The sequence below is a fragment of the Arctopsyche grandis genome, chromosome 8, assembly GCF_051622035.1.
Source record: "Arctopsyche grandis isolate Sample6627 chromosome 8, ASM5162203v2, whole genome shotgun sequence".
NCBI lineage: Eukaryota > Metazoa > Arthropoda > Insecta > Trichoptera > Hydropsychidae > Arctopsyche > Arctopsyche grandis.
The window spans coordinates 3,557,061-3,583,189 of NC_135362.1; the positions used below are offsets into that span (position 1 = coordinate 3,557,061).

General features: G+C 32.3%; 3 protein-coding genes across 3 annotated transcripts in view; 1 reads left to right on the forward strand and 2 right to left on the reverse strand.

The window, feature by feature from the left end:
* Positions 1–24,735, forward strand: part of Gad1 (glutamate decarboxylase) — a 36,349-nt gene extending 11,614 nt beyond the window's left edge. Inside the window, exons 4-14 of the mRNA XM_077435891.1 lie at positions 1,300–1,409; positions 1,492–1,618; positions 5,703–5,900; positions 6,033–6,151; positions 6,237–6,377; positions 6,452–6,562; positions 6,635–6,702; positions 18,368–18,446; positions 23,088–23,237; positions 23,316–23,510; positions 24,555–24,735. Of these exons, the coding sequence (XP_077292017.1) occupies positions 1,300–1,409; positions 1,492–1,618; positions 5,703–5,900; positions 6,033–6,151; positions 6,237–6,377; positions 6,452–6,562; positions 6,635–6,702; positions 18,368–18,446; positions 23,088–23,237; positions 23,316–23,510; positions 24,555–24,728 (1,472 nt within the window). The 3' untranslated portion in view covers positions 24,729–24,735. The remainder of the gene's footprint in view (positions 1–1,299; positions 1,410–1,491; positions 1,619–5,702; positions 5,901–6,032; positions 6,152–6,236; positions 6,378–6,451; positions 6,563–6,634; positions 6,703–18,367; positions 18,447–23,087; positions 23,238–23,315; positions 23,511–24,554) is intronic.
* On the reverse strand, positions 12,468–14,389 carry LOC143915526 (kelch-like protein 23). The gene is made up of 4 exons (XM_077436223.1): positions 14,277–14,389; positions 13,982–14,138; positions 13,095–13,269; positions 12,468–12,988 (listed from the first exon to the last, which is right to left on the reverse strand). Exons 1-4 carry the CDS (start codon positions 14,387–14,389, stop codon positions 12,867–12,869), a joined length of 567 nt encoding a protein of 188 aa, XP_077292349.1. The 3' UTR covers positions 12,468–12,866.
* On the reverse strand, positions 15,871–17,382 carry LOC143915328 (kelch-like protein 24). The gene is made up of 7 exons (XM_077435934.1): positions 17,338–17,382; positions 17,084–17,230; positions 16,860–17,011; positions 16,613–16,785; positions 16,366–16,538; positions 16,104–16,280; positions 15,871–16,029 (listed from the first exon to the last, which is right to left on the reverse strand). Exons 2-5 carry the CDS (start codon positions 17,200–17,202, stop codon positions 16,401–16,403), a joined length of 582 nt encoding a protein of 193 aa, XP_077292060.1. The 5' UTR covers positions 17,203–17,230; positions 17,338–17,382; the 3' UTR covers positions 15,871–16,029; positions 16,104–16,280; positions 16,366–16,400.
* Positions 24,736–26,129: the final 1,394 nt, after the last annotated feature.

Sequence of the window (26,129 nt, forward strand, 5' to 3'; positions counted from 1 at the left end):
AACAGCTCAAGACCCCACTACTGAATTATATTGATCTAAGTGAGCAGCTTAACACTCGTCTCTTGGCATTCTCCCTCATCATCATCAAACGGATTACAAACGCCAACATTTAATCCCTGACGTGTGCTCCTAGCGTGCATGCCTACACTTAAAACATCGAGTACACCCTATACGTTCATCAGACGCATTCAAAATTTATCATTATATAAAATAAAAGTCTTCGACATGTTAAATGGGTTTTTAAAGCGGGAAAATTAACGATCGACCGCTAAATACCGAGCTTTACCACAAATGAAAAATGTATGGAGTGGTTTCCTTTTTATTTCACATAGCCCCGGTCCAATGATGCAGTTTGTTTCCCTGAGGATTCCCTGGCTTAAGACGATGGCGTTTATATCAGACGGGGAAATCCTCAAAGATTTGGTATCTTATTTCAACTGACAAAAAGGGGATTCGCGAGGAAATCCCCCAACATTAGCGCTCAAACTGTGGCGCACATCGATAAACAAACAAGCAAAAGAATCAGTGCGAAAAAACCTTTTCCTTTTAAATACCATTTCTACATATTTATTTATGCCAAATTTCAAATATGATATTAAAAATGTATTCACATTAATTTATGACGCAAAACTATTGTGAAATGTCCTGAATTTATCTTCGTATTGAAAAAAAAAATTAAAAAAACGTATGTTAAATATTGAGAATGTCTGCAGTCGGCGTAGATAATAGAATACGAAAGGGAGAAAAGTTGAAATATGGTTTGGCTATAGAAGGTACTTTTTTCACCATTACGTACTTTATATGAGCGAATACCGAAAGGTAATCTTGATTGAAGGCTTTTTCCCGGGAAAATGTGAGATAAAAAAATAATATAAAAATACTCATATATTCATCAAATCATCTTCTTTATGTTACAAAAATAAAAATAAATAATTATATACTATATTCTGAATTTATTTAATATTCAAATACATAGAAGTGCGTGAAAGTATTCGAACCACAAACCATCGATCGTGGAGGGTGTATATAAATGAAAATTTGTATAAAATCCCTGTCGTAAATTATCCCTAAGTGAAAGAGTCGGGCTGGATTTATTTGAATTACCTTCTGTTAGGGTAAAATAAATAACGGCAATATTTTTAAAATATACTCACAAGTATAAAACTGGCGCACAATATAAACAGTACATATTACATATATATAAAATATTTAAAACACAACGACCAATATGATTAATATGGTACATTTATACATGCAAAATGTTTATATTTCATTTCATTTTGTTTAATTGCATTTCAGAAATTCTACCGATGAGTGAAGAAAGTTTTCCACCAACCAAAGAGTTCCTTATGAAAATCATGGAAGTACTAATCGAATTCGTCAAGAACACAAACGACAGAAATGAAAAGGTAATGGTTTTTCCACGCATGAAAAAATAGCTTTTATATAAAATACATAGATATTTCTTTTACTAAATTTTGATTCATTTAGATCTTGGAATTCCACCATCCAGAAGAGATGAAGAGGCTTCTCGATCTGGAGCTTCCAGAGCGCGGTTTCCCGCTGCAACAGCTGGTCCAAGATTGTGCCACTACGCTCAAATACCAAGTGAAAACAGGTAAGGCATCCGATTTGTGTCAATTTTTCGCCAAATATCAGTTCGGAAATCCATTAAGGGCCAGTGTTGTATGCCGACATTTGACATTTATCGATCCAGGCGTCAGCAGCAGGCGCTCCCTGCCGCCGCCCATCTCGTGTCAGATTATCCACGGACCGATGCCCTCCCACACTTCCCTCTCGAATTTTCGACTACATCTCTGTACAGGCACGAAAACAAACAATTTTTCGATGCAAAACTATTTAAAAACGTATATACTATAATTTTGCGGAATTTCAATAGATTATATCAGCTAAAAATGACTATTAAACCATTGAGTCCTGACGTCTTTTCTATTGAAAGCCCGCCGCACTGAAAATTTCACCAACATTTCCAATTATAATTATTTAGAAATCCAATAGAGAGCCGGTATAAAAATTGTAGCTAAACCAAACAAACCTTAGATAACAACCACCGCGGATTTCGAGTTTTGTAAAGGTGTGTTTAGACTCTCTTATATATCTTGCAACAATATAAAATAAACAAAAGAAGTCTATTAATGAATGTATTCTTCCAAAACTAGTTTCATCTTCTTCATTGTTGTTAAAATGTAATGCTCACAATCTAAATGCCAAGCCACAATCTAAAATACTCAACAGTTAGTGAATTCCATCAAGAATTTCCAGTGTAAACTAGTCTTTATAAACATTGACACGGATTACACGACCCATGTTCAATGCAATTTTTTTCTATGCTACCTGGAAAGGCTTGGCGCGTAGATTTCTTGTTTATTTTTTACATACTCAAAAAATAACGCGAATCGATGTATTTCAAGCTCATTGGATTGTTGGCAAAACGCCAATCGGCGTTGGTCAGCATTGAAAGGGTTAAGCACCATCGAAATTAAGTCAAATTATATAATCCTACTTACACCACTTTTGAACTCAAACTTTCAATGCATTTATCAAATTATATGTATATAATTTTTTTCAAAATTTATATCCAAAGCATTCTACATATCCTCACAATACTACACATTTCAAAATAAATCATTATTTGTCAATAAAAATATATACAAATGTTATTAAAACATTATGCTCAGATATACTAATTGCAATCGTATTTTCAATCACTATAATTGGCGCTTCTTTTTAACTCGTTTTATTTACATTTATAAGATATTGATGGTTTTTTTCAAAATGGTGAATATTTGAGAATCTTGCCACGTTGTTCAAAAAACCGGAAGTAATCGCCTGCAGCGACCATCTGGATTAATTCGTCTGCGCGTCATTCTTTGTACGTATGTAGTTTTCCGATGGTCCTCCAATTGCTTGCAACCTGCCGGAAAATTGCGTATTACGTCATCGATCAAAACGGATATAGTGCTTTAACGAAACGTGAAGAACGTTCTCGCAGACCGGAAGTGTGTGAAATTGAAGACAGAAAGTTTACGAAAATATCCGATAGATTTTATGTCCACCTAAACTCGCCTAATGTAAAGACCTTACATACGTTGCAAACTACCTCTAATGTTACATCTATACTGAAAAAACAGCTACAACTGAAATTATGATTAATTTATTTATTGTTTCAATTAAAAAACACTTCTATGTGAACATTTGTATAACATATGTAAGATGTATATTAGGTAAATGGTTGAGAATGCGTTGTTTGATGCACAAGTCGAGGTTTGCAGATTATCTCGAGCCATTTGTGGACATAATTGAATACTTACACCACTCGGCCAAGCGGCTAATTCGCAACAGGGCGAATATACAATTGTTCGCCTCTCGTTCTAACACTCGACCGGCAGAATAATGCGCGCGAAAGAGACGCAACATCAAAACCGAAAAATACAGCTTTTAGTAATATTTTTCAACATTTATCATAAGAAATTTAATTTCAAACAATTACAACGAGTAAATATAACACCTCCCTTTCCCTTCACTTCCTTGTCGAGGCATTAAAATGTCAAACAAGTCTGTCACATTGTGCGGGAGTGCAAATAATGGCTCTCGAGGAAAAGCTCTCGCACGTGAGTGATGGACTTAAATGTGTAGGGGAGCCACATTAGATCCGAAAGAGAAACACACAGCAAATAACACGCGATTATCCCACGCTTATCCCGGGATCTTTTTAATTCTAAAGTTTCCTCCCAGCCCCTACCTCTCGCCTACTGGCTAGCATGCATCCGAAAATTTATATTTTATATAAAAATCCAATGTTTATATGCAAGGATTAGTCTTCATATAAGAAAAAAACTATAAAGCGAGGATGGGAGGTGGGGTGAACTCATCCTGGGTTCCGGAATCCAGAGGGGTTCCATCCCCGATACAAATAAAGCATTACTTACAGATGACGGCACGCTTTTATAGGCTTACCAGCGCCACCCTCTATCGTACTATGGGGGCGCTAGTGTCGCTTCAATAATTTTAAAATATTCAAACTGACATTTTTCACCTAAAACTGTTCGAAAGCCAAAGTTCAAAATCCTCTGAAAAAACTGTACAGTTAACCTGTATAGTCTATTTGATTTTTAACTTCATGACACTGGCTAAAAGCTTGACTCAAACCATTAGTATACATATAATATGTAGCTTAAGATTAAAATTGGTCGAACAATATAGACCCACTAGAAACTATTCTTTACAAGGGAGAGTTATAGTTTTGAATCTACACATCATATTGCATATTCATTTTTAAATCTTGACCTGGAATGGTTCAGATAACTACCTTTCGCTTTGCACTGCTCAGTGCTCACAAAAAGTTGTCTGGTAGCTACATATGTAATTTGTAGAATATGCTAAGCTCGACACATAAACATTAGGCCGGAGCAAAAGACGCGAATTTTGGATATTCGTTAAATCTTTTGCTGTTTACATAAAAAAAAATCATTGATTTTTTTGAACAATGTCCTGTGACTGCAATCGAGTTATCTCGCCAAAAATTAAAAAAAAAATTAGGTTTTTTTATACATCTATGTAGAATATTTTCGATATTTTTATTGTTTAAAAAAAATAAATGCTCAATATTCACCTATTGATAATGATAAGTTTCGACTGATTAAAGTCGTCGAATGAGTGTGTTGTATAGAAGCGTTATTTTCAGAAAACCGTCATTTTTTTCATGTTCCCGTGATTATTTGAAAAATTCAAGTCACTGAGAGCTTCCTCGAGTATACACCTTTAATTTTAATACAAAAAATAGCCGGAAAATTTACCATTTTTATGAAATATAAGTATGCGCAAAATGTCATGTTTACTTTAAAAATGGTCGTTTTGGCCTCCACACATTTTCTAACGTTAATATTTTTTACACTAATTTTTTGTAGTCAGATTAAAGACATATACTCAATTGAAGCTTTCAGCAACTTTTATTTTCAAAATAATAACGATTTTCTGAAATAAATATTCCCCCATACAAACACCCACACCTACATAATGTGGCGTGTTTTGTATGGGAATTTTTGGCGACTTGAAACACTCGTTAATCAGTCAAAACTTATGATAATCGAACCAAATAAACTTAAATATGTAAATACTGTATGTTTATTTTTTTTAAAAATATCAAAACTATTCTCAAAAAAGATAAAACCTACTATTTTGAAATTTTTAGCGAGATAAATTGATAGGTTTGAGGCACGGGATATTGTTTAAAATCAATGATTTTAATTTTATTTAATGTTATTTTGACCTGATGAAAAATCTTCACTAGATTCGTCGATTAAAATTCAAAATTTGCGTTTTTCACTCCGGTCTAGTAAGCATTAGTTCCTTTCTAAAAATCTAGATCACGCTCAAATCTAAAAATACACAAATCTACAAAGCGAAAGGCCTAAAATACTGTCCTTCAATTTATTGATAGCAAAAACTTTCACTTATACATACATACAATAGTTGAAATCATACTATTCTATTTAAAAGATTTGTGGATTTGAAATCGGTTGTATGTCTAGCGCAAACGACGTGTATATTATAATAGGGGGAGGGTTCTAGTGTTAAAAAATATGAGGGACTTCAAATCCAAGTCCCCAAGGACAGTTTATCAGTCACTGAACATCCCCCAGTGTGGGGTCAATAATATTATTTTAATTTGATATTCGCAGGACATCCTCACTTCTTCAATCAACTGTCGTGCGGTTTGGACTTGGTGTCCATGGCTGGAGAATGGTTGACGGCCACTGCCAACACGAACATGTTCACGTACGAGATCGCACCTGTCTTCATCCTGATGGAGCATGTCGTCATGGAGAAGATGAGATCCATCATTGGCTGGGAGACGGGAGATTCGATATTAGCTCCAGGTAAGTAACGGTACAAAAGTAATAAGTGAATTTTCGATGAATCGTTAATTCAAAACAAAAAAAAAATACCATCAATAATTCATCATCACAAAGCCTGATTTATACACAAACTGAACACCAATGCACTTTCAGGTGGATCAATTTCAAATTTGTACGCTTTCCTTGCCGCACGTCACAAGAAATTCCCTCACTACAAAGAGAAAGGCTTGAACAGCATTGCTGGAGAGCTAGTCATGTTCACATCTGACCAAGTAAACTTTCCATCAATATTTCTGATCCAAACTAATCCTGACAATACTATACGATCCTCACACAAACTTATAACGATGATTTCAGTGCCATTACTCGGTAAAATCTTGCGCTGCAGTATGCGGTCTCGGCACTGACAATTGCGTCATGGTACCATCAGATGAACGAGGACGTATGATTACATCAGAATTGGAGAGACTCATCCTGGAAAGGAAATCCAGAGGACATGTACTATCCTATATAATGATTTTTTTTATGTTTTATTTACAATATCTTCATTTAAACATGTACTCTTTATACAGATTCCGTTCTTCGTCAACGCTACAGCTGGTACTACCGTTATCGGGGCTTTCGATCCGATCGATGCAATTGCAGATATTTGCGAAAGACACGACTGCTGGTTGCATATTGATGTGAGTGTCATATTTATCAATATTCAATCCTTATAAATATTTTAATTAATTTAATTTTTTAATCATTTTCAGGGTGCTTGGGGCGGTGGTCTTCTTTTCTCCAAGAAGTATCGTTTCCCGAGATTCAAAGGTGTTGAAAGGTAAGTGTTTTTCATAATATGTACAGTCTTTGAGTGTAGCAAGCGGTCTTCATTGTCAAGTTTTAAATTATTCCATACAGTATATATAATATACATATGCTGTATATAAAATTGCAGGGTGTTTATTATACCAAATCCCCAATCAATCACCGTCAGAGCGAACATTTTAGCAACTTCGGTCTCGTTTTAATGCCGTGGATTAATTTATGGTACAGTGTGTACCTCAATTAAATAATGATCAAATATGTACATATATCCTAAACAAAATGATGATTATTATTTACATATACTAGTGTTGTACCCAATGAAATATCATCGCATAGGTGTTGGAATATTAGGTTATTAAATAAAAAAAATTAGAAGAAATGTATCGGTGCTGTATTCGATCCGTACGTGGTCGTATTTTTTTCAAATACCTTTTAAATATATTTCATTTAATATTTATATTTAATATGGAAAAAAAAGATAAAAACTACCTACCTACCTACATGTGTATGTATAAACAATATAAAACACCAATAGAAAAATTAATTAATTAAGTAAATTCTAAATAGATGGCGCTAAATCCTCACAGACTTTTATTAGCCTAGAGGAAACATTGGTAGCAAACAGTATATATATATATATATATATATATATATATATATATATATATATATATATATATATAGAAGTTTTTTCTTTCGATATTATATTCGTAAATTTGTTTGCAATGTTTTCTTACACAGATACACTCACAGACGGCGAGCGTTATCTTACACAGATACACACAGTACACACAATAGCTATTCTGTGTTAAGTCTAAAAATATAGTTCTAAATCGTCGACTTGATCAAGTTTGATTATGTATTATTATGATCAAGTCTGATTATTTATTATTATGATCAAGTTATTATTCAAGCCGCTGCTGCTGCTGTGTTTTGAACAAATAAAGTTGAAACATTCAAAATTATTACTGGTTTGAAAACGCAGTGTGTTAATTTTTAAATGTCAAAACTCTAAGTAATGTTTAAAATGGAAATCCTATGGAAACCACATTACCACGTTGCTAAAATTCAAAAAAGCAATTGCCATTGTGCTGGACGCCAAGCATCCAGTTAATAATGGGTGTTTTATGTTAAAATAATGCAAAATTTGCGAGGTTCATTATGATAATTAGATATTAAAATCATTTTGCCATGTATTAAACGTCGAATGATATAAAATAAGTGCAAGAAATGAAAAAAATAACGGCTGAAGCAGTCATTTCAAGGTGGATATCATTCTCACACCGACTGTTGAGCGCGGCGCGTACTGAATTCCTCGTCTCTCTCGCATCTTTGAGGTCCGTGTACAAAGGGTTTCCCACAAAAATATTTATTTCTGTTGATATTGATCGATATTTCTATTTCGTAATGACATAATTCGAAGCATAGAGATTTTGACGAGGAATACATATGTATATAAAATATGAAAACTCTGTATATTTGGAGATATAAAATAAAATATAAGTCCTGGTCACTCGCTATCCATCACAGTGCGGCGAGTGTTTAGCTTATTCCTAATAGTGAATAAACTAGTTCGTTTGTGAATTTGCTCTTTTGTATACACTATAACTAACCAGACGGGTTCGTGTATGAAGCTAGTCTAGTCATGAATGGAAATAATATATGTATGTATGTGCATACATACATATGCACATTGTAAAATGATAAAAAAATATACTTCATCAATTCTATAATTACAACAACTTTATTATCTAATAAAAACTACATATTGTTGGTTCGTAAATCCATGACGTCAGCGAACAAATGAATATTAAAATAAATTTAAATAAAATAAAACTATTCAAATAAATTTAATAAAATGTTTACTATTAGATTGGCCATGTTTAAGCGGTTTATATTACAAATACCGAGCGAAGCCGGGTAAAAACACTAGTATATAATATTTAACTGATTTAATATATGTAGAGCGCAAACCAAACTACATATGTACATAAACTCGTTGACAATCATAAGATGTTAAAGGTTAATATCATGATTTCGTTGTGGAACTAAGCACGCTTGTTATTTATTGAATACTCAAAACAAAGCGTACACAAACAAAGACCCAAAACATCACTCGAGCTCGTACAGACGAGATAATAAGATATTGAAAATGTAAAATCAACTTTCCGAAGAGCGAAAAGCCGCAACAATGGAAGCGATTGTTCGCGTGCAACTTTCCATGACAATGCGGCCACGATTTTCCCGATAGTGCATACATATATCTAATAATAATAGCAAAAAAGAAAGGGGGAGGGGACCATTTGAACTTCCGTACCATCCTGTATAAGAGATAAGCCAAGTGCGAGGAGTGATCCCTCTCGCGTGAGAACGCAGCCTCATTAATGGCCTATTCATAAAAAGCAGATTGTGGTTATCATATAAATTCAATATTTACCCACTTCGTTATTCGATGCCTGCGTATGTGGGTGTGTTTTGGTCAAATCCAGCTATTCTCAAACCATCTTTTTTCTCCATAAAATAATACAAAGCGATTGGACGTGGGTCAAGATCGAATGAAATAAGGTATTGTATTATACTACATACATAGATACCCCTACGAAAAAAGTATTTTGCTATTGAATGTGGCTATTTGTAGATACAGTATCTATGAATTACTGACTATTTGTAGGTACAGTACATATGAAATATTGTCAAATGACTCGTCTTTTTAACGGTTCCACGGCATTTAGTCCAATGATATAAGATTCAACGACAAAGGTACCAAGAAAGAAGAGCCACCCGATAGAATGTCCACCTGAAAAGTGATCCAGACGATAAAAAACCCAGATGATAAAACGTCCGACCGAAAATCGTCCAACCGGTTAAAGGTCCAGTCACAAAAAGTCCGAAAACAAAATATAAAAGACGTAATAATGATTGATAAAACGCTCCATATTTATAATAAATCGGATATCGAGTCAATTTGACTCGATATTCGATTGAATACTCGATACTCGATTGAATATTCGGTGAGTGAATCTAATTTGGAATCAGGTGTGGTTTTAATTATTTTCCGAATATAATAATAATGTTAGATTAAATGCTCCATTATGGTATCGGATATCGAGATATTATCGAATCATACGTTATTTAACGACCGACCAATCACAAATGTCTTTGACTAATCCAGCCAATCGGAAACGACTTTGACGACAGCCAATCAGAAACGACTTTGACGACAGCCAATCACAAACGAATTACAGACGCCGTTTCGGTTTATATACAAGATTAATATATATGTAAGAACGGCTTATTTAAAGTATTAAAGTAAATTTATACCGAGCCGATAAAGCTAGTTTTACGACTTTAAGTGTACGTTTTGATTAAATTCATCGAATTATATTCCGATATTTTGATATATGAATGCATGTATTGTACTCGAAACCGTCGAGATCAAACTCGGACTCAGGAACAATAATAATTCTGGACCTTTTTGTGGGGAGGGGACTTATTTTTATAATAAAAAAAAAATTGCCCTTTTGCCACGTGTAAATTTTTGCCAGGTTACCCCAAAGTGACATATATGGCCAAACTTATACATTTGTATGTACTATTTATAACTTTATATTTGATATATAAATTTGAAATCAATTAAAAATTGGTGAGAAATAGAGGGTATGTAGGTAATTTTGTTAGGAACCGTTTCAAAAATTAAATCATATATATTGCCAAAGTGTGATAGATAGATCGACTTGGAGTCACAAATTACCAATTCTGACCAGCAACAATGCATTGGTTACATATCCAAAGAAGTTCTTATAAAAATACAGCTCCAATAATGATTATGAATGTTGTGATTTCCATACTTACCCAAATATACTAAAATACTATTATTTTGATTAAAATCTTATTTAATCTCGACTTGGGGGGGGGGGGCTTGAACGAGACCACTTTTTCTGCAAAACTTTCATCTCAATATCTTAGGCTTGTAACCAATTTTAATTAATTATTATTTAGAATGAATTGATACAAATTTTGCCGCAATTGTACTGCAAACATTGGGGAACGAAGTGCACTCGGCTAATCCTAATTGAATTCTAATGTATGCACTTAATCGTTGCACTTTGGCCCTACTACATCGCTAAAGGCTTAAAGGACCAATAGGTGTTCACGTCAATAAAAGGGGGTGAAAGTTAACGTTCAAGCTGGCAAATGTAATACTGTTTATATCAATTGAACAATTTTTATTAAAAATTAATGCTCCTCATACGGTTACCTTGGAACGCAGGTTATTTATATTTTTGTGTGTGGGTGTATTTCAAATGAAAATCAGATTAATTTACACCCCATTTTATTCGGCAAATATTATTATATTATTATGCAAATTGGCAGTGGCAGAGGGTTGAAGTGGCAGTTGCAAAGGGGTTGCGCATGCAAATTTTCAATTCGTGACTGTTCAAACATTGATATGATTTTGTGGCATGGACACCTTGTGCATCGGTTTACCAAACATATTTTAGATAAACGTATGTCAGCACTTTGCTCGATGCAACAGTGAACCAATACTTATTCATTTATTTATTTATTTGAGTTTGGACCATTGTGTCATCATAGGAATCTCTAGTACGCCATAAATGTTGAAAATATAAGAAAGAGACAAAAACTAAATATAAATATACAGACAAAAATATATTTGTACATAATCATAAAAAAACAATAGCATATATAAAACATTTCCTACTATAGAATATATAGTAGATTTTTTTGATTTTTAAATCCTTTTTATTATTACTAAATTATGTTCACAATACATCTAATATCTATTTTAATAGCTATTGATCTACTATTTTACAATTTTAATTAAATTTTGTCAGTAATCATAGTATTATATTATTCTAACGTTAATATGTACAGACAGCGTAATATAAAAAGAGCTCAAAAACCTATTATATAGTAGGAAATGTCTTGCATATATGTATGTATGTATAATATGTACATCCAGCACCAATATTTAATATAAGAACCAGCCGCAAATACAAAACATCCCTGCCAGGCCCAAATGGAAGAGATGTATGAATGAAAATTTCATTCATACATCACATAAAATTATAAAAATAATGATAAGTGCAGGCTACCAGATAAATAGGTTAAAATAATATCCGATAACCTACGCTCACTGAGGTGGAAAATATCACATTCGGGTACAGCAGCAACGATTTCATTGAAAAGTCAGATAGATCTTGGAATAGGAGCCATCCGATAAAATACTGTGCGAGGAGGTACAACCATGATGATGTCGACCACGCACATACTTATGACTAATTATATAAAATAATACTACCCGAAATCTATAAATATATCCGACTATTGAATTTTAATACAAATTTAAGAATAAAATATGAATTCACACTCAAAATGTAAAATAACTGGAAGTTGTCGGTTTTTTTTATTACTCTTCTTAACTATCATAATTTTTTTCGTTGATTATATAATTGACAATTTATTTCATATATATATATACACATACTACATACATATATGTATATTTTCATATAAACATTTCAAATTTCATTTGGTATATACATATGTATATCAATGACAAAATGTACCCGACAATTGGTGCCCTGGCGAAATGTACCCGCGACAAATGGTTCACGCGATATATCTATCTGCTATATATGTATCTATCGCGGATTTCACTGAATTATTTTAAATATTAGGGGTTCTCAACCGTATCCGATATTTTCTTATTTAAATTGTAAAAAAAAATTTATATATACACACATATTGATTTTTAAATACTTTTTATTATTACAAAATTATGTTCACAACACATATTTTTTTAATAGCTACTGATCATTTCCTATTTAGCAATTTAAATTTAATTTGGTTAGTAATCATAGTACATGTATTATATTATTCTAATGTTTATGTGCAGCATAATAGGAAAAAGAGCTCAAAAACCTATTACAATTCTTATAAATCATAATACAACTAATACATAATATTAATTAAAGACTATCTAAAGTCGATGATATAAAGCAGATTGTGTGTAGGTAATCTGTGTGTTATACCTGAAGGCTATAGACATTTTGTCGTAATCACCGAGACTCTTCACAAGTGTGTTAGTATGGTTATTAGTGATTCTGTGATACATATATAAATATATGTGAAAGTTAGGAAATTCAATCCAATTCAAAAGCTTCTTTCCAAAATTAACGCAATATAATTTCGTCGTTGATTTGGACATTTGCCAATTATTTCCCACGTGTTTTTAGCAGGATCGTACACCTGTATTTTACCATTACTCCAACCCCCTGAAAAAAATCAATAATCGACTAATTACATACAAACTAATTTATATAAATTCCAAGAATCGAACGGATGCCCAGAAATAATGTATTATAGTTTGTGTAAACTCACCAAAACATATTATCTTCTCATTGTGATAAATTGCCTGAAATCCACTATCTTTTACAGGCATATTGCTTACTTCAGTCCACCTATTACTGCTTGGATCGAATTTTTCTACTTGACCGATACAAAATAAACCATAGACACCACCAATGCAATAGATTGAATCGTTGACAACAACCGCCTAAAAGCCGGAAAAAAATTAATTTTATACTAATTCGTTAAAAATAATGATTATCGGAATATAACTTTTTTGAATCGAACAACAGTATTCTGTTACTTTCGGTTGACGGGTGTTCACCAAATTTTATATAATTATAACTTGGTATTAATTATCGATTCTGAATTCGGATCAATTTAAATCTCGAAGTCAAATTTTCACATGATCACAAACCATATTCGCATAACATATTTTTTTTATATACATATATATAAAAATATTTTGTCTTCCCCTCCCCCCCAATGCTGCTGGGCTCAGGGTATCAACCCCCCCCCCTTCCCCCGATGATATACTTTATAAAAAAACGTTCAATACATTCAGGTCAGTAGACAGTCAGTAATTATAATAAACTTTATTACCCGGCTTTGCCCGGGCTGTATAAAAAAAATCAGAAAAAAAAATTAAAATTTATAAAATACCCCCCTGAACCTTTGCCGTCTAGGGCTACGCCACCTGCGCCCCCAAGAGCATTTGCCGTCTAGGGCTACGCCCCCATGAACCTATGCCGACTTGGGCTACAAGGCTGCTAGGCTCAAGGCGTCAACCTCCCCCCCCCCCCCCGATGATACACTTACATATATATAAACGTTCAATACATTCAGGTCAGTAGACAGTCAGTAATTATAATAAATCATGTGTTATTTTTTGTATTAGTTGTATATAAGTTTAAACTTACAGTAAAGTAACTTCTTTTCCATTTCATCGGACTTAACTCCGTCCATCGATTTGCATTTGGGTCGTATACTTCAACCGAACTTAAGTAATCACGAGAAGCAGAATGCCCGCCGAACACATAAATTTTTCCCTTATAGATTACTGAGGCATGACTGCTTCTACGTTATTTCATGGAGGCATCAATTTTCCAGCTGTTTTCGATGATATTATACCTGAAGTGAAACAAAAAAAAATCTGTATTCCTATTTCAAATTCAATATTGGAATGATGTGAACACTATCACGAAATGCACTCACTCCTCTACGGTGTCAAATACTTTAGGCTTAATGTAAACACTTTCCACTCCACCGATAACAAAGATTCTTTCGTTAATAATGACTGATGTTGATTTAAACCTTTTCTTGTTCATCGGTGCTAAGTCGGTTAACTGTTTTGTGTGAAAATTGAACGAATAAACCTGAAAAAGTCACGCTTTCAAGTATTTTTTCTGTATAATTAAAGTTATTTCAAAACGAAACTTAACGCAAATTCAACAATATTTTTTTTATTGATTTGGGAAAAAATACGTCGAAATACAAATAAATTTAATTGCATCAATTTTTTCTTTAATTCAATGCAGTGGCGTCACAAGTGCAGGGGTGACATCAATGGAAAACTAAGATTTTTATAAGTTTTTATGAAATTATTTTCATTCAAATATTCTATACCGCGAAACGAATACAAGTATTTTAATCATGCATATAATACATATATACTACATACATTTAATATACACATATGTATGTACATTTTAGCAAAAGTTTTGTAGAAGACGTAAAAACAAATTGAACATGTAAAATTTAAAAAAAAAAAAAGTGTAATAATTTACATTCTCGTTCATTCATATCTTGTAATTTGGAATTTAAAATATTGGACTATAATGTAAAAATCGCGCAACGCGTATATAAGCAAGAAAATAAATACAAAAACAAGTAATATAAATATTAAAAACAGGTCGAATGTAAAAGAAAAATCCGATTGAACACAATGATGATAAAATAATAAATCGTCTATTTGTTTTGAATGTGTACTTTTGAATTTGTGCTGATCCTGCCTTCGATATTATTTTTAATTTAGGATGTATAATTATATTTAATGTTTATCTTGTTATTCAACGCTTCTTATTTTATCACTAGTTGTTTTACCCAGCTTCGCTCAGCATTTTTAATATAATCAGTCTAAATATGGCGAATTTATTTGAATCGAAAAAATATATAATATTCAACCAATTTAATTATCGTCATAGAAACTTTGTTTTGTTTTCGAAGTCCCCAACCAAAAATACTTCCAAACATACATACATACATAGTCTCTTTCGAAATTATATATCAGATTACTGTGTTCTATCGGATTTTTCTTATACATTAGACCTGTTTTTAATATTTTTATTACTTGATTTTGTATTTATTTTCTTGTTAATATTTATTTATATATGCGTTGCGCAATTTTGGTTTGCGCGATATTTCGCTGCGCGGTTTCGTCCAAGCGATTTTGTCCCGCACGGTTTTGTGACGACGTCAATTTTTTTGCAAATTTTGGTATAAAATACATTATTAAAGCGAGTTAAACAATATTTAAACGTATTTCAAGATTCATTTTAATTTTAGTATTTATTATGAAAAATTATTTCCAAATGATCATTAAATTAAACTAAATTTAATTTGCTTAAAGTTGCTCGTCGCCATTCTCCCGTCATCGAAAGATAAAAACCCTGTTGTTTTGTTCGAATGAAATATTATTTTTCCTTATTTAAATTTATGACTGAGGTTGGAGGGGGGGAGACGGGGGACGCCACTCATTCAATGTATAACAATAATAACTATAACATATGAAATATGTATAATTGCATACCTTATCATTCAACCTGTGTTCTTTTGTATCCCATCCACCAAATATAATGAAATTATTTTTAAATGTCTCTGCCGAAAAACATGTGATATTTATATCAATTTAAAAGAAATTGGTCCATGAGTTAGTAGTAGGATTGTACATTTCGATCAAACCAGATGTCTTAAATAAAATAATTCACTATTTAATATATGTAACATGAATCGTGCAAAAAAAAACATGTTTATTCTACTCACCTCATTATTATTTCCTCCTAAAATTAAAACTCGTTTATCGACATTTCGGAAATCTGAATTCATCAATTTCAGAGAAGCTCTCTTTTGGGGAAATTGGTGCCAAAGTGTGGCATCTAACAGTAATTGACATTCTTCAACCGATTCACAGCACAGAGCCCTCACTTCTTTCAGTAAAAACTTCAAAAACAAAACAGACACAAATATCAAACCTCTGAAATCGACGCATTATTAGATACATACATATGAAAATAAAACCACCAACCGAAACCGAACAAAGTGGTAACCTGATACATTTCATTACTGAATATAAATCCTTCTTCCTGTTGATAGCCCTTTGAATACCTGATCTTCTGAAGACACTTGCAAGTCATCGGAAGAAAGCAGGTGTTTCACATTCCCAACTGACAAATTCAGAAACCGTATATTCGTTGTTATCTTTAAAATCAAAACATTTATTTTAAATTATTTTTTCAAAAGCACTGTTTAGACACGTTCAGATTTGGACCTACGTTTGAAAAATTATTTATGAAGTAAGTATCAATATCTCCGAGTCTTTGTGATACTTGACTGTTATCTCGAAATATTCCTTCAACAAATATATAGCAATAATCTTTTAGCTTATCTAAATGCCACAATTCCGCCAGTTTTAAAATGTTTGCTATCTGCTCTATCTGTAATTCCGCTATAAACCAAAATAAAAAAAATTATCCGTTGAAGTAAAATAAAATCAATAATTAAAAATTCGTTCTTACTCACCTATAGTGCCCTTGTATAAGAATTCAATAGCTTTGCTTACAGATAATTCTCGGATACCCTCAGTAGGCATATCCAATACTCGTGTATAATCATTCAATAATCGTCTAAAGAACGAACTTGCCATATGCAGAATTGACTTGTGAACTGCATATCTAAAACCACATTAGAGGTTAAAATCAACAGGTTTCCAATTTTATACTTTTGAATTCGATGAAAGTTATTACCTTTTTTTGTTGATTATTAATTCGATATCACTATACATATTTTGCGCATAGAAAATTTGCATCCATTGTATGTGGGAAAATCCATGCTTCATTTGAGTCTGCTGATCGAAGTCACCCATTTTCAAATAAGGAACCTTTAAGAGTTTGCTAAAAATAAAATAAATTAGAATAGGAGAAATATTAGCCACCGAAAGTCAGACATATATGTACATAGACAGTTTTAACAATTATGACCATTATATGTAAATGTTTACCTTCTTGTATAGGTATGTTTAAGTCGTTCGCTCGAAAATCACTGTGGAAACTGTCGTGTTTTGCGCTATTTATACATTGCAGTGTATGTATGTGTGTGTGTGTATGTGCATGATAACAGGATGTGTACTAACAGATAACAGGATGTAGACTTCCGTTAAAAGGATGTAGAATTATATTAAAATTAAATGAAACATTTCATTTAAAATACTTTTTAATGTTCATAAATTGTATTCACAAATTATCTTAGGTGTATTCTAATAGCCACTGATCGAGTGAATTTCACCTATTATTTTTCTTGTTAGTTTGTATAGTATTATCGTATTTATAAATATATGTATGAAAATATGTTAGATATGATCATAATTGTTTCTCTTGTAAGACAATAATAATTTGAAATGTCTAAATAAGAATTTAGACATTTCAACAAATGCAGTGGAGACTACAGACTGCAATGATTTTGATAATATAACGAATTGTCCGGAAAAACTACAGAATAATCAAATTTAAACTATAGTTTTGAAACGACCAATATTATTCAAAACCAAATTTTTTTCACAACAATTGCATCAATGAAAAAGCGTTTAGAATCATTTAAAAGCATCCTAGAACCATTTAAATTGTTATATAACATTGAAGAGTGTGCTAAAATGGAGGACTAACACTGAAAGAAAAATGTAGATCATTAGAAAAAGCATTAAGTGACAAAGAAACGAAGGATATAGAGGCAGAAGAAGTTGAAATTGTTGTCTTGAAAAATTGAAGAAGATGGTACGCCAGAGTTGGTTATGAAGTGGATATATGTACATATAACTTTAAGTCGCAATAAAATAAAATTAAATAAGATTAAGGCAAATAGATATATTACGAATTCATTTTCTCGTACATAATGTATTGCATTCGCACATAACTTTATTAGGAAATTGTACACATACGTATTTTTATTAAAATTTGTAAAATACTCCTTCGTAAGACTCTACACTAACTTTTCTTGTTATACTTATTAATGTTATAATCTTAAAATTGTTACAGAGCCGATTCTGTGACATGGAACCCGCACAAGCTGATGGGCACTCTCCTGCAATGCTCGACCATTCACTTCAAAGAAGACGTAAGTGCCACACTTTTTTGCAACATTCTTTCACAATTGTGCATAAACCGTCTCCCCTTTCACCTCCTCAAAAACGGGGGACGAAACTCGAAGCATATGCTACCGAGATGGTGGTCGTACAACCCCCCAAAGTTGCGCAGGAATTTAATTAAAACCACCCCCGAAAAGCGTCGCAGACATCTGTCGAAACGGCGACGCCATATTGGATTCCCGCCATCTCGTCACGCTGGATGTGAATTATTTTATTCATAAGACTGAATAGTGTATACAGTATACATATTATACATATACGATAAGAATATTTGTCTTGGGTTTTATCTACCAACCGAATTTGCCAACGGAAAGATAATAAATAAATATTCTAAAAATTTTATGAAGGAGCCCATTCAAAAAACATCTGCGGCTTAAGTTTCGACGTCACGAAATGGCTAATCAATAATTGCTGGTTTTAAATTTAAAAATGTAGAAAACAAATCGCTTGTCATTGCTTGGGTGCTTTTGTGTGTTTGATCCTGAACTCTGATCCCTTTCAAAAACCGTCCACGATCTAAGTTTGAGCCCCTTTCTAAATATTGATTAAAATAACTGTAGATTTGCATATTGGACAAATAAATTTTCAAATTTGTATAGAATATATATTTTATATCTAACATATTAAGGTAACGGTACCAATACCGGTCAGGGAGCCTATCTTCGGAAGTATTTTTTAATACGATGGGAAAAAAAATTTCATCTTTAATTTGATATTTACGTCAAATTTCATTCAAATAAAAACAATAATATATCAAAATCTATAGAAAAAACATCTGACTATTGATTTCAATACTCACTTTTAGCACAGAAATCCTAGATTTTCAGTTAATGACTGCAAAAGCCAAAAATCTGTAAATATTGCTCATTTTTTTAAACGTTTATATCTCATATATATGTATGTATATGTACATATATATAAAATTGAATGTCTGTTTGTCTGTCTCGTATAGGCTTCTAAACCACTCAACTATGATGGAACTTTCAGGATTTGTTGTATGCATGTCCGGGAAGCTTACTGTGGAAAAAAAAACCTCTTAATAATAATATTCGTAATTACGATTTTACCGATGTGAAAGTTTGAAGCGCCAAAGTGTAGTGAGGGAAATGTGTTCGTTGGTAACCATGTTACCAGTTGGTTTATGGCGACAAGGCTTTGAAGATACGTTAGTTAAGCTCCAACCATCACTTGAAACGGGAACGGAAACGGGAACGGGAACGGGAACGGGAATTGCATGCGTTATTGTGGCATCGCAACGCATGCCGGGTTCAACTAGTATCTCATAAACGAACGAAAACCAACAAAAATCATTGTCATATTCAAATTCAGTGGGTCAAATTTGCTAAAGATTGATTGGTCTTCGCTCCAGTCATTAAAAAAAGTATTTTTTTTATTGCTCAGTTTTTCTCAATTAAATTTAACAAATTTGAAATTTGAAATGCAGCTCTGGAGCTGCATTTCTATTCAATTATTTATTTATATTTTATTTATGAATTACCTATATATTTATTTATATGAATCGTAATAATTGTATTATCCTTCCTGTACTCTTATTATTCATATTTTAATGAAAAACCAACAAAAAATTAGCTAGTGGATAAAGAATGATTTGAAATTAAAAAAAAACTACTAAAATTCTAATTTTTCGAAGGATTAAATTTTAAAAACTTTCAACACAAACAGTCGTTTGACAGATTAACTGCTTAACATTACACATCAATGAATTTGCCATGATTAACAGATGCACGTGCAGAAAAAGGCAAAAATATGATACAATGACGATCATTATTTAGTCGTTAATATGCCATACACATAGAATGAGTATAATGTATGGAACGTAAAAATACACACATACAGTCCATAGATTTGGATTTTAATCCTAGGGTATACACTGGCAAGTACATATCTATGTACCTTGCACTGGATGTGTAATATTTTACGAGGGCTTTCGAGCCATTTAGCCGCCATCTGCGGCCGCTGTCCAATCAATCACTATCCCTGCCTCTTTCAGTGCTATATTAAAATATACATACATACATATCTGTATGTGTATATTAACACAATGCTCATTGTATTCGATTTTTTAGGATTTTAAAACGCCAACTTGAGTTTTGATCTGTGATTGTTATTCTCTTGATGAAACTTTATTTTCGGATAAACTACCCACTTTATTTGATAAAATAATACAGATGCATTTTGAAATGATAAAAATGTATTAATACACAAAAATACAAATATAATTGACAGAACAATAAAGTTATTCTTCTATATATGAGCTGTAGCGATGTTTTAATATCAAATTTAGGCAAATATCAAATTTGTCGCCCCTTTATTATTTCTTCATTAGATTAAAAAAAATATTTCATTCAAAATATACATATTTATTGAAATATATAAATTAAATATTTTAAAATAAAATTACAAAAAAAACAGGATAATTTTTTATATTATAAATGTCCCAAATTGACAATATCGCAATGAATATCATATTATAAAAGAAATCAGATACAATCAAAATTATTTTGCCACTTCTTGAATCCATTGAAATCTTTCTTGTAATTGCATTGTGTTGTCAGTAATATTTTAACATGAATTTTTTATTAAATTTAAAGTTTGCGATTCGTCTTCGGCCAATTCATCTGACATATTTTTATGTTTATATTTCCTTTTATTTTGATACGAAAGAAAAAGTAAAAAAAAGAGTGTAAGGTTCCAAAAATGTCGTTTTCAATCGTTCGGTCAATTTTTCAGAACTCAAAAGTATTAAAAGTAAAACAAAATACATAATATATATGTACCTATGTACATATATACAAACTGGTAGCAACTGTTTCATTGTTTTAACCATTTCAATAGCTTCTGGAAAAACTAACGTCTCTCCTATTGATGTGATTTTTTTACATTTTTCATTTCCGTAAAGTTTTATACAATGCATTTTATGTAGTAAAAATTATTTTCTTAAACTATTGCTTATGCTTATTAAACTGATTTAACTTTCTTTGAAATAATTCTAAGGATATTCAAAATACCCAATCAAAACCTTCGTACAGAGCAAACACATTCTTTTCAAACCATCTTTGTACATATGTATATACATATACATATAATAGCACTTCTGAATCCCATTTATAAATAGAATGAATCTTATTATCTTGTCTTGATATTTTTATTTCCTTGTTCTCTTATATTCCAACTACCTTTACTCGTATTGCCGTCAGTATCTTCATTATTGGTGAATTTTTAATTTCTTCTCTTAGTGGATTCTCTTGTGGAACCAATCAAAACTTACGTACGTTTCAGGAACTAATGTTGATGTTATATTTGACAGGAAACGTAATACGTGGGTGAGAAGTATGACAAGGGTAGTGGATATAGTGGATAGAATGAAGAGATTAAGATGGCAATGGGTGGACCACGTGGTTAGAAGAATGGACGAAAGGTGTACAAAAGAAGTGCTAGAATGGTACCCGAGATAATGAAAAAAGGTAAAAGAAAGACCGTAAAGAAGATGGGTACGCGAAATTAGGAAACATTGTGCGGTGAGATGGATGAGAGTTGCGCAAAACAGAGACGAGCGGAAGCGTGTTGGTGAGGCCTTCATCCAGCAATGAATGGTGAATGGCTATAGACGATGATGAAGATTTTGAAAGTTTATTATATGAGCCGTTATATTTGAATGTGGCGAAAGTCAAATTTTAAATTCCAAAAATACTTTATCAGTTTGATTTAATTCACAAATTATTATTACTACTCCAGAATCTCAGAAAAGCAGAATAAACGTATTTTTAATACAAGTACTTTTTAATGTTGTAAAACGCAAAATATTATAATTATTGTTTTGCGAGGTATTTCTCGAAATGAAGAAAAATGGACTTACGCCAATTTCAAATATGTATAATGACTAATATATTATTTTATTTTATTATATTATGTTGTAAACTGACTTTTCCCTCCTCCTTTTGTACTATTCTGCGCCTCCCAAATTAGAAATCACTGCTGTTCTATATGTGTGTATATATGTAGGACTCAATTTGCAAAGGGAAACGTGGTTCAGGTAGTCAATGAGATTTGTTTGGTTGCGGTGTTACGCAGCATACCAACTTAAACATACGCTCGACCCACGCAAGCATGCCAACTTAACCATTTATACATTTGACAAGAAAAAGCTAACTTTAATTAAATTCTTGTCATGAAAAATTACACGTTCACTTCACTTTCAGTTAATAGATTTTCCTTGCTAACCGATATATACATATGTATGTATGTATGTATGTTCAAAAAACTTCCGAGATCATGGCAATTAGGTATGACAATAAAATCTAAACAAACAACAATTTGTACGTAAATTTAATCAACGAAATTCAAACAAAGGAGACATGAAAACATTTGGCCAAAATAAAATTCTAAAAAAAGAAAACCCACATTTTTTCTACAAAGCGTTCCCGCTTGATAGGAATGCTGAGAGGAATTTTTAAATTAATCCCTCTAACCCTCCACAAGCGTGCGAGCATTCAAAATGATGTTTCATCGCATACCAAAACCGTGATTAATGTTTCCACACGCCAAACCGAATCCACCCCTTCTCAAACTGTGCCCAAATATTATTTCAGGGTCTGCTGATCAGCTGCAATCAGATGTCAGCCGAGTATCTGTTCATGACTGACAAGTTGTATGACGTCCAATACGACACAGGAGACAAGGTGATCCAGTGCGGTCGCCACAATGATATTTTCAAACTGTGGCTCCAGTGGAGGGCCAAGGTATGACTTCTTGCTTCATCACAATTCAAAGGCTCAGAAGTCTCAATTGTTTTGTATTGATTCGAGCTTTGACTTTAGGGCACTCAAGGATTCGAGCGCCACATGGACAGGCTGATGGAGCTGACCGAGTACATGGTGAGCAGAATCAAAGCCCAGCCTGATAAATTCTATCTGATTCTGGAGCCTGAGCTGGTGAACGTTTGCTTCTGGTATGTTCCACGCAGACTTCGCAGTCAGCGTCACGATTCACGACGTGAAGAAGAGCTTGGAAAGGTACAAAAAACATATTTAGCAGTATTTAATAAAATATTTTCTTTCTCTTATTATTTAGATCAGATGCAGTAGCGTAACTAGAAACATTTGGCCGGCATCATTGATGTATAATACACATAGATGGTCCCTGACGTGTGATTTTAGTCGGAGATCTTGTCTTCACTAACTGAGGGGTGCGGGGGGTTTAACTAGCGGGGAAGTTGGGAAAAAAATGTTTTTTTTTCTCTACGACGCAGCGGTACCTACCTACCTACTAAGAGAAACTGTGCATGTATTTTGCATGCGCCAAAAGGGAGACCAGTATAACACGTGAGGGCGGATCTAGTGTATTATACATCAATGGCCGGCATACAAAAGTTACCAAAGGGCCTCCATTTTTTTTTTCAATTAAATAAATAAACTTGCAAATTTTAAACGTCCTTCTTAACGTATATGTTGTTTTGCAATCATGTATTTTAAAGACATTTTATGAACTTCTTCATGTTAATATTGCAAGTTGACCAAGTCAGAAAATAATAATAAATCATAATTTTGACTGTTTTCGTTAAGTGTGAATTAATTTTAATTTTCGTATATTTTTAATTTTTTTAAATTAATATTTGGATATTCTCCCAAGGCTAAGGGCTCGCATGCACCCAGTAAGGTATGATCCGGCTGGTCAATTTGGTTTTCGAGATAACTCGTGTCACGTCACGGAAATTTTAATTAACAGTCTTTTGTTTATAAGTTAGATCGTAAGTATTTTAAGGATTATACAATAAGAAAGAGAGTTATCCAAAGTTATTATTCTAGAAAGAATAAGAACAATTAAGTTGTGGGTAGAGTAAGGAAAAAGTAGACAGCTGTTGGTGTTTTTCACAGGGGTGTGCTCATGTACAATGCTCTGCCTGAGTGGGTCAAGTCTTCTATGACCGTGGATGCATTTTTGCGAGGTGCGATGAGGCACCTCTGTGAGGGACAGTGCATATAAATTTATATATAAAATTTTAGAGTTAATTAATTAAGAATGTATTTTTAAATTAGCTTCAATTGTCCTTTCCACAGATCTGTCCAATTCTGAAAGGGCGCATGATGCAATCTGGAACCCTGATGGTTGGCTACCAGCCGGACGATCGTCGTCCCAACTTCTTCAGAAACATCATATCATCAGCTGCTGTCACCGAAAAGGACATAGACTTCATGCTGAACGAGCTGGACAGGCTCGGACAGGACCTGTAAAAAGCTTAAAAATTAAAAAAAAAAAAGCTATTCAAACACAACAATATTTTTCGCCTAGTTTCAATGTTATAAAAAAATAATAATAACACATATTTACAATAGATTATATTTATATAATTATATAATTGCTCCTGTTCTGATATATTTACACGCATTCTGTTGATGTTTCATATTTTATCTAATTATTAATATATATGTAAATGGAATATATTTTTTGGCTCCGTGGTAGTTATTATATTTTTGTCAAACAAAAAATACAAATTTTATGCGAACTTTGGTTTGAAACATACATATTCTATAATACATAGAAACAATTTCGTGGAAAAAATAAAAATAAATAAACAAAACCGCACGCCAATGTTCGCCTATCATTACTACGACATTTCTCAATATTTTTTCTTCGCAATTCTATACCGAAATATATTTTTCAAAGTAAATAAAAATCTCTAAAACTGACTATGTAAACTGTAGTGTTGACTAGAACGTTAGTTATTATTATATATTAATTATTAAAAAGAAAAAAAACAATTAATAATTTATCGATTAGATTTCGTACAGTAAATTTAATATATAAATGTTGACACTTAAGAATAATATATTATTATTTATGCGAAAAAATTGCTTTTTGAAACATGTGGTAAAAAAACAATATGCGAAGCGTTCTAAAGAATCGAGAGAGCTTTCTCTGTTTAACTATATAATAAAAATTACTTACTAATATAATATAAATGTTACACTGTTAGAATAACATATATATAATTGTAATGATAAATACATATGTATGTTTAAAAAATATAATGCACAATTTGTGTATTCAAATATTCAATTTGTGTATCAAATATATATATGAATAAGTGTGTATGTTTGTTTGTGCACACATAAGTTTGCCATTTGTTGAGTAGTTTTAAATGTCGAAACTATAGAAATCATCACAATCATATCAGTTGTGGATGCGATGCAATTAAGTAACCCAAAGCACTCATGAAATTAAGATAAAAGCAGATCAGGTACAGAATTAAGGCGAATCCTGACAGATTTGTTTGCAGACATGTCTAGCGATACGTCTGTCGTAGCTCATCTGTTTCTCAGCGACGATCAAATTGTTTGCCAACTTATAAGATAGAAAAGTATTTCATAAGGTCTCAGGCTACCAAACTCTCAACTTCGCTTCTGATTGTATTTTTTAGAACAACAAAATCTTTTGTCAAATTCTATTTTGGAACGATAGATAAAACTAAACTTCATCGTTAAATTTTGTTTAAAAAAAGTGTTGTATTTATACTGTTTAGTTAACTATTTAATAATAGATATTTTGACTTATTGAAAGACAACTACAATTACAAATAGAATCACCAGATCAATCGTATTGTGTTATTGACAAAATTTTTATTTGTTGGCAGA

Coding starts and splice junctions, on each gene's coding strand:
- LOC143915526 (XM_077436223.1), bottom strand. CDS start 14,389: ATGAACAAGAAAAGGTTTAAATCAACATCAGTCATTATTAACGAAAGA. Junction 14,139..14,276: donor GTATTTGACACCGTAGAGGA/GTGAGTGCATTT, acceptor GAAATAACGTAG/AAGCAGTCATGCCTCAGTAA. Junction 12,989..13,094: donor TGAGAAGATAATATGTTTTG/GTGAGTTTACAC, acceptor GATTTTTTTCAG/GGGGTTGGAGTAATGGTAAA.
- LOC143915328 (XM_077435934.1), bottom strand. CDS start 17,202: ATGGGTGACTTCGATCAGCAGACTCAAATGAAGCATGGATTTTCCCAC. Junction 17,012..17,083: donor TTAATAATCAACAAAAAAAG/GTAATAACTTTC, acceptor ATGTGGTTTTAG/ATATGCAGTTCACAAGTCAA. Junction 16,539..16,612: donor TCATAAATAATTTTTCAAAC/GTAGGTCCAAAT, acceptor TTGATTTTAAAG/ATAACAACGAATATACGGTT.